Here is a 9,041-nt window from a genome sequence, read left to right on the forward strand (position 1 = left end):
AATTAGAACGAGATTATTTTAAAAAAATGACACAAATCAAATATGATGTCATGTTTATAAAAAAATTAAATCTCCTTGACTATATATTTCGTCCAATCGTCGCTACTCATTTAATATCAGCAATATAAAAAAAGTTAAATATAATCAATATTTTATTTTATTTTATTTTAAACACAATAATCAATATTTTATAGATTCTAATTATTGTTACTTATCATTGTATTGATAAATGATTAATAGTAGTTCTTTTTTTTCATGGTTCGGATCGGTGCAAAAACACACATAAAATTGATATATGAGATAATATAATAAAAGTTTTTGTGAATGATTAAAAGATAATTTGACAAAAACATTTGGCCGTTGAAATTGAAATTGAATAAGCGATGTTAATTGCTTCTAATATTTTTAATAAGTACGACTAACATTTTTCTCCTCTAAATCTTTTTTTTTATTTTATTTTAAACAAGATACATGTTTTTGAGTAAATGAGAAATATTTATTATAAAGAGAGACAACAAAATATTTATTACGATTAAATATTGAAGCCGACATATATATACATAGTACAAAACAAAACAAAAGTGATGTTAGAAAACAAGAGAGTCGTGGAAGGCCTCGCCGGGTGGAGCCCACAAGAAGACAATGGACTGAGTTGTCATTTCAGAGCGGGCCCGATATGATGATACGTACGACTGTATTATGTGGGTGGCATTTACGTGGTTTCCTCATACTTTAGTGTCAATATTCCGATAGTCTCTGTCCTTTTTTATCCTGCCCCCTTCACCTTCACAGCCCCCCTATTAATTGGCAGTCTGTAGCTGCGGTGTGAGCAACAGCCTCTTTCTAGTGTTGTGTTTTGGTGTAGAGAGAATTTTCCCAACCTTTTTTCTTAACGACTGCGAAGGGTGGATATAAGGTAACGAATTTGATGATGATTTAGGATTTCTTCATGTCGAGATGTTGTTTTTTGCTTTCGCTTTTCTCGGTGGTGAGTTCTTTTTGTTTGTTTTTTTGTTTTATGGATAGATCTAAAGGATCTGAGTTTCTTTTGTTTACTTTGGATGATGCTGTTTTTTTCGTGGTTTGATGGGTTTCTCTGATGATGATGATTTTATCTTTGCTTTTTACTGTTAGTTTTATCTGTCGGATTGTTGGGTTTAATCATATTTCAGGAGAAAACGTATGGTTTATTCCTAGTTTATAACTATCTTCATATTCCTTTATGGATTACTATTGAGGACTAGCTTTGCTATGTCACGACTGCTGGTCGTGCAGAATTTGTCTTTTTGCTGATAGCATAGTCGGGACGAGCTGAGAAGTTATCATGTTGGTGATCATCACCTATGGCTAGCTTGTTTGTTTGGATGAACTAATGTGATTGATGTTTCGGTAAATCTTCTAAAATGTATGTTATAGGGGTTTTTCTTATGAGAACATGTGCCAAGGATTTCAATGACGTTGTCTCAGGCATGTGTTTCAATTTATGACGTAGTGACATTGCAGAGGCGTGTCATGCTCATGTATTCACCTCTAATTTGGATTTACTCGTTCATCCAGCTTGATTTTACCAGATAAGTTAGCTTTTGAAACCAGGCTAGTTAATATTTGAAGATGGTGTAATGTACTTAGGTTGTGGTTCTATACATTGGAATTGGTTTGTAGCAGTCTGTTTGAAGGCGTGAATTTGCTATGCTTATGGATCTTTGCAAGTGCCGTTTTTTTGTTGGATTTCGGTTTTTAGCGTGCTTCCTCCTGATTATGATTTTAATTATTTCAATCCATTTCTTTGATTTAGTTGCTATCATGGCGAGAAGGAGGCAAACTGATATTCCTGGTTTTGGTGAGAGCTCCGAGTCTCAGGAATCTGGTGGAGGACGTGGTGGTGGCCGACGTCCTCCGCAGATGGCTGCTGGACACCGTGGAGGAGCAAGAGGTTGGGCACCCCAACGAGGAGTGTATGGTGGAAGAGGTGGCAGAATGCCTCCACAGCAGTATCATGGTGGGCCTACTGATTATCCGCAAGGCCGTGGTGGTCAACAGTATCAGCGAGGAGGGCCACCTTCTCAGCGCCATGGTGGATTTCCAGGTGGTCGTGGGTCTGGGGCACCTTCTGGGCCACCGCCTCCCGAGCTGCATCAAGCTACCCATTCTCCTTTTCATGCTGTTATGATGGCTCAGCCGACTCCATATCTGGGGGGCCCTGAGGCACAAACAGGACCTAGCTCTTATTCTCAGTCACCGGAGTTGACTTCTTCAGAATTGGCTTCCCAGTTTCAGCCTCTTTCTATCGAGCCAGAAGTGGCCCAAAGCCAAGAAATGCAGCCCGCTTCAAGCAAGTCTATGAGATTTCCTCTAAGGCCTGGGAAGGGTATTTATGGTGCTAGTTGTGTTGTGAAGGCCAACCACTTTTTTGCTGAGCTTCCTGACAAAGACTTGCATCAATATGATGTTAGTTGTTTACGTCAAGATTTTCTTAACTTCCTCTTGAGATTAAGTTCCACCAGTTAACATGATCTATATTTTGTGGAATCTCCTTCTAAATAGGTATCAATTACACCTGAAGTCACATCCCGTGGTGTCAATCGCGCTGTGATGGAGCAGCTAGTGAAGCTGTACCAGGAATCCCATCTGGGAAAGAGACTTCCTGCTTATGATGGAAGAAAGAGTCTCTATACTGCTGGGCCACTGCCTTTTGTTTCGAAGGAATTCAAAATCAACCTCATTGATGAAGAAGATGGTCCGGGTGGTCCAAGGCAACATCGTTAATCCTTGACTGCCCTTTACTTGCATGAGATCTTATTTTAGCAACTTTGTCTATATCCGAGTTCTGATCTTGTGTGCAGGCGAGAGAGGGAGTTCAAGGTGCTGATCAAGTTTGCAGCACGTGCTGACTTGCATCATCTAGGCATGTTCTTACAGGGAAGGCAAGCTGATGCACCCCAAGAAGCTCTTCAGGTTTTGGACATTGTTCTGCGTGAACTTCCCACTAGTCGGTAAGTGTTAATGCCCTTATTATTTTGGTAACTTTTTAATTTTTTAATATCCTTTGGATTAAATTTTCTATGATTTGCAGGTATTCTCCAGTTGGCCGCTCATTTTATTCCCCTGATTTAGGCAGAAGGCATCCGTTGGGTGAAGGGCTAGAAAGTTGGCGGGGTTTTTACCAAAGTATTCGCCCTACTCAAATGGGATTGTCCCTGAACATCGGTGAACAAATCTATACCTAGTTGCTCAAATTCATTTTTTTGTCAGTTCGATATTTTTTTCCACGGTCAGGAATAATGTACACCTTCACTTATTAATGGCAATGAGCCAAGACATCTCTTCTTGATCATTGTATTTGACGGAGCAGATATGTCATCTACTGCTTTCATCGAGCCACTTCCTGTGATTGACTTTGTCACCCAGCTTCTGTATCGAGATGTCTCTGCTAGACCATTGTCTGATGCTGACCGTGTGAAGGTTAGATCTGCATATATTTCACTTATATGATTGTATGCTTCCTCACATGCTCATGGCTTTGATATTCTGTATCCCATTTTTAGAGTTTCATTGACATAAAAATTTTACGCCAGAACTTTTTTATTGTAAACTCTTAGTTTTAGTGCTCAGGGTTTTGAGGTTAAACTCTTGAACATTTTCTACATGATTTGGCTGCCTTCGAGTAATGTCAGTGAAGCTTTATTCACGTGTTTGTTATTTTTATATCCATGTACCTGTTTTACAAATTTATGTGCTATTATGTGATAGATGATATTATGTACTCTGTCGATAGATAATTTTTGATTCTGGGTCTATTCATGTATTTCAACTCATTGTTTGAGTTGTTAACAGATAAAAAAGGCTCTTAGAGGAGTTAAGGTGGAGGTCACTCATCGTGGAAATATGCGCAGGAAATACCGCATATCTGGTTTGACATCACAGGCAACGCGGGAACTAACGTAAGGATCATGTTCTGTTTGAATGTAAATTGATGCTGCATATACTTCTGTTTGAATGTCCGAGCAGAAATCCATATGACTTTGGTTCTCTCTGATGTTGTAGTTACTCTGTTGTTCTCATTTGAAACTATCATCTACTACCTATGTTGCATAAGCATGGATATGATCTGCGAAAATGCCCTCAATTTTTTTAAAATTTCAGAAAATCTACTTTCACGCCAGACATAGCTGCAGTTGAAATTGTTGGATATGATATTCATGTCCTCATTTTCTCTTTTTAATATAATTTTTGGGTACCAAAAATTAGACACCATATGCATTTAGGAGCATCTGTGTATTGTAACTGTACATATTCATGTCCTCATTCTCTCTTTTTAATGTATCATAACTTGTTGTTTTGAACCATAAAAACTTTTGTGATTTTTTTTAAAGAAATGTGTTTATCAGTATGTTAGCTTAACTTCCTCTATAGTAGTGCTAAATGCATTGAACTTTGAAGTTTGTTCGATGCTTGGAATTACTCAATTGTTACCTGAAAATGGCTTGTGCTGGTATTAGATTTCCTGTCGATGAAAGAGGCACAATGAAATCTGTGGTAGAATACTTCCGAGAGACCTATGGATTTGTCATTCAACACACGCAATGGCCTTGTCTGCAAGTTGGAAATACTCAGAGGCCAAATTATTTGCCCATGGAGGTCAGTTTATTTTCTTTTTTATCTGTTTATTTCAAATAATCTTGAGATTATTGTACTAAAGAAATGTATTATCTAGGTTTGCAAGATTGTGGAGGGCCAGAGGTACTCAAAGAGGTTAAATGAGAGGCAGATTACTGAGCTCCTGAAAGTCACTTGCCAACGTCCAAATGAGAGAGAGAATGACATACTTCGGGTGGGTCTTACACTGACCTCATGTTTGTTACAATTTGAATAATTGTTTTGCGGTCCCTGTTATTTGGGTTTGAAGCATCTGTGCTCTTAGAAAGACGACATGTGATATAATATTCTGTGATGATTCTTACATAATTTGTATGGGTCTTTGCAATTTATATATTACATTCTTTCTAATGATATATGCTTTCGCATTTGTTACTCTGCGTTTATAGGTTTTTGATTTGCCGTAATTCTTAATATTCTGCAACTAATGCTCATCTTTCTTTATTTGTCAGACTGTACGCCATAATGCATATGCTGAAGACCCTTATGCCAAAGAATTTGGGATTAAAATTAGTGAGAAGCTCGCTCAAGTGGAAGCTCGCGTTTTGCCTGCACCTTGGGTAAGCAGAAAATTCTATTTTTGCTCATAGTTTGAATTGTTTAGGTCTTTGTTTTTCTAATTGTTTTTTTTTACTTTTTGTAGCTCAAGTATCATGATTCTGGACGGGAGAAAGACTGTCTTCCCCAAGTTGGGCAGTGGAACATGATGAACAAGGTTCATGCCATTTCATTGTATTGTTCATATGAAGTGTGCTATATCTTTCAATGCTTCAAGTAACAATGACATTGATGGGGATGGCAGTTCGGTTTCGGGTTTCGGTACCTGATCCTCCCATTCACCCGATCAGGTCGGGTAATTTCCGAAAATGTCAGCTTCAGATAATACCCGACCCCGACTATTTTAAATCGGGTCAGGTCCGTTACTATTTACCAACCGAATAACCCGATTTGCCTTTTTTTAAAAAAAAGTATAGGGCTTTCAATGTTGGGCTTAGTGATCGAGCATTTTATACCAACCAACCAGAGCTTGGGAATCACTAAAATGAGGCTTTCATGAATGTATATATAGCCTCTGCCATGAAATTCGGAAGTGTATTTATGTTTGTTGTGTTCAATTAGGCATCTGATATACTGTCACCAATCACCATGCAGCATAGAGCTGTTTGGGGAAGGGTGTGATTGTGAGAACCAATTGATTGAATTGATTTTAATGGTATCAAGAAACAATTCCCAGTTACAAGATTTTTGTTCCAACTTGAACTGTCAAAAAGGGACTTCAATTCCTTGATTGAGCCAAACAATTGATTGAATCGAACCAATCCATGTCCCTTGCCACAATTCTCATTAAAAAAACTGACCCTATCGGGTCGTGTCTGGGTGCAAAAAATGCTACCCAACATAATTGGGCCCCGACCCGAACTTACACAGAACCGAAAAATCCGACCCATGCCCACCCCTGGACATTGATCTCAGATTGTCAGCGCGCATTGTTTTCTAGGATATTTCCTGCTGAGATGCTTATTAGTTGTAGTTGATCTAAGATTTGTTTTAATGGTGCATTTTGATATTCTATTTTGTACTGCATATTTATCTTGTATACCAACAATACAACAATAGCTAAGACCACCTCATTTTTGTCTCTGTGCAGAGAATGGTTAATGGTGGTACAGTGAACTGTTGGATTGGTATTAACTTTGCCCGAAATGTGCAAGAGAGTGTAGCGCACAGTTTCTGTCACGAGCTCGCGCAAATGTGCACTACTTCTGGCATGGTATCCATGGATTTTATTACGCTTTGTAGGTTAAATATTAGAACCCTTCTGATTTTTGTGTTTTCTTCTTGCAGGCTTTCAATCCGGAACCCGTCTTACCTGTTTTGAATGCCCGCCCAGATCAGGTAGAAAGGGTTCTAAAAGCTAGGTATCATGATGTCATGACTAAACTGCAGCCTTATGGGAAGGAACTTGATTTGCTGATTGTTATATTGCCGGATAATAATGGTTCTCTTTATGGTAAAATTTTGATGGGTTTCCAAAATATGTACTTGGATCCGTTTTCTTGGACACAATGAAGGTGGATTATGTCTCTATTTTCTTCCTAATCTTGACTTCTTATTTTTCAAGGTGACCTGAAACGTATATGCGAAACGGATCTTGGAATTGTTTCTCAATGCTGTCTACAGAAGCATGTCTATAAGATGAGCAAGCAGTACCTTGCCAATGTGTCTCTGAAGATAAACGTGAAAGTCGGAGGGAGGAACACGGTGTTGGTTGATGCAATTTCAAGACGTCTACCCCTTGTCAGTGATCAGCCTACAATTATTTTTGGTGCTGATGTCACTCATCCCCATCCTGGCGAGGATTCCAGTCCTTCGATTGCAGCTGTAAGATGCTTCTTCTTTTTCCTGCTACTAATTAAGATGGATTGCTTCTCATTTTGGATGTTTTAGCATATATTCAATTATATTGCAGGTTGTTGCTTCCCAGGATTGGCCCGAAGTCACAAAATATGCGGGCTTGGTATGCGCACAGGCCCATAGGCAAGAACTCATTCAAGACTTGTATAAAACCTGGCAGGATCCCGTCAAAGGGACTGTCCATGGTGGAATGATCAAGTACGATATTCATGTCTTATTTGTGCCAACCTCAGAAGAATGTCAACAGTTTCTGTTTTTTTTTTTCATTTTTTAACATCGCTTGGGAACATTACTAATTCGTGGTCCAATCATTATGCTGCTATGCATCAGGGAACTACTTGTTTCATTTCGCAGAGCCACTGGGCAGAAACCACAGAGAATTATTTTTTACAGGTAATGGAGCAGTACTTGTCTCTTTCCATTTTTTTGTATCCTCTTTTTCTAGTTCCCATAGAAGCGACTTCCATGTCCTACAGGGATGGTGTCAGTGAAGGGCAGTTTTATCAAGTATTGCTTTATGAACTTGATGCAATCCGCAAGGTATTTATTTTCTTTTAGAGTTTAGTTTTCTCTTTTACATATCTGACACTCTCTGTATATCTAGACACACATTAACTGTGAGAGTTAGTTAACTCGTTGATTCTTCAGGCATGTGCATCTTTGGAGCCAACCTATCAGCCCACTGTTACCTTTGTCGTAGTACAGAAACGACATCATACAAGATTGTTTGCCAATAACTACCACGACAGACATTCAGTAGATAGAAGTGGAAACATACTCCCTGGTACCAAGTTTTTAACATGATCCTGGCCTCTGATTAAATTTGTATTAGATAATTTAGATTTATGAAAGGCACTTGTTATTCGATTTTCCTGACTTATATGTGTTACTTTGTGCAGGCACTGTAGTAGATTCAAAGATCTGCCACCCTACTGAGTTCGACTTCTACCTGTGCAGCCATGCTGGGATCCAGGTATCTTCAAACCTTTAGGCCACGTTTGGCTCGAATGATGGGATTATTGAATTATTAGCAAGTGATAGAAAAGATATATAAAGAAATGTAAAATATGGTGGTAAAATAGTATTCGTTTGATAAGATCTTTGTTGATAATTGGTATGATTGATAGAGCGAGTTCAGTAAAAAAAATGGACCAAACATGGGTTTAGGGCCAAAATCGTCCCCTTATCTACCATACCAAACAAAACCTTACTTTCTTCGGAAGTTCTTTTATTTGTTTCTTACATGTATCCTGTGCCTTCACAGGGTACTAGCCGCCCAGCTCATTATCATGTGCTGTGGGATGAAAACAAGTTTACTGCTGATGGTCTTCAATCTCTTACAAACAACCTTTGCTACACGTAAGGACCCATATCCCCTACTTCAGGACTTGTTTCTGTACAGTTCGTAATTGTTTGTTTTGCCCCCTTGCAGATATGCCAGATGCACCAGGTCTGTTTCCATTGGTATGTATTGCAGAAACATCATAATCTTGAGATTCCATAATTTATTTAGAATCACGGCTTGATACTAAGGTATTTGTGATATGTGGCAGTGCCTCCTGCGTACTATGCTCATTTAGCTGCTTTTCGTGCTCGTTTCTACATGGAGCCGGAAACATCAGACAGCGGCTCGATGACTAGTGGCGTAGCCTCTAGTCGTGGTGGTGCAGCCACTAGGAGTAGCAGGGTTCCTATGGGTTCTGCTGTGAGACCCCTGCCGCAGCTTAGGGACAATGTGAAAAGGGTAATGTTCTATTGTTGACCGCTGGTGTGGTAAATTAATATTATGGGTATCAGACAGGTTTCTGAGACTTGTTGTGCTTTTACTGATTTGACTGATATTTATAAGCCCTTCTGCTCTGGTGGCTAAGTGGGAAACCTTGGTGTGGAAACATGTATTTTGTTCGACAGTCCGCTGAGCATAAAAAATTACTATTATTATTATTATTATTATTATAAATTTATGCCAA

The 9,041-nt window shown here is 38.9% G+C and overlaps 1 protein-coding gene across 1 annotated transcript; it reads left to right on the forward strand.

Moving 5' to 3' along the window:
• Window positions 1-736: 736 nt before the first annotated feature.
• Window positions 737-9,041, forward strand: LOC142556192 (protein argonaute 1B-like). The gene is made up of 22 exons (XM_075667515.1): window positions 737-916; window positions 1,796-2,448; window positions 2,545-2,753; window positions 2,844-2,993; window positions 3,074-3,207; window positions 3,353-3,462; window positions 3,835-3,941; window positions 4,500-4,638; window positions 4,715-4,831; window positions 5,109-5,216; window positions 5,300-5,371; window positions 6,305-6,427; window positions 6,502-6,667; window positions 6,779-7,038; window positions 7,127-7,269; window positions 7,402-7,464; window positions 7,548-7,611; window positions 7,720-7,855; window positions 7,971-8,044; window positions 8,336-8,430; window positions 8,504-8,535; window positions 8,625-9,041. Exons 2-22 carry the CDS (start codon window positions 1,804-1,806, stop codon window positions 8,831-8,833), a joined length of 3,156 nt encoding a protein of 1,051 aa, XP_075523630.1. The 5' UTR covers window positions 737-916; window positions 1,796-1,803; the 3' UTR covers window positions 8,834-9,041.

The sequence above is a fragment of the Primulina tabacum genome, chromosome 9 (assembly GCF_025594145.1).
Source record: "Primulina tabacum isolate GXHZ01 chromosome 9, ASM2559414v2, whole genome shotgun sequence".
In the NCBI taxonomy this organism is placed as follows: Eukaryota; Viridiplantae; Streptophyta; class Magnoliopsida; order Lamiales; family Gesneriaceae; genus Primulina; species Primulina tabacum.

What these genes read in the sequence shown, in the direction of transcription:
- LOC142556192 (XM_075667515.1), top strand. Translation starts at nt 1,804, where the DNA reads ATGGCGAGAAGGAGGCAAACTGATATTCCTGGTTTTGGTGAGAGCTCC. An exon ending in CTGATGCTGACCGTGTGAAG is followed by an intron (nt 3,463 to 3,834) that starts GTTAGATCTGCA and finishes AGTTGTTAACAG; the next exon opens with ATAAAAAAGGCTCTTAGAGG. An exon ending in CACCAGGTCTGTTTCCATTG is followed by an intron (nt 8,536 to 8,624) that starts GTATGTATTGCA and finishes GATATGTGGCAG; the next exon opens with TGCCTCCTGCGTACTATGCT.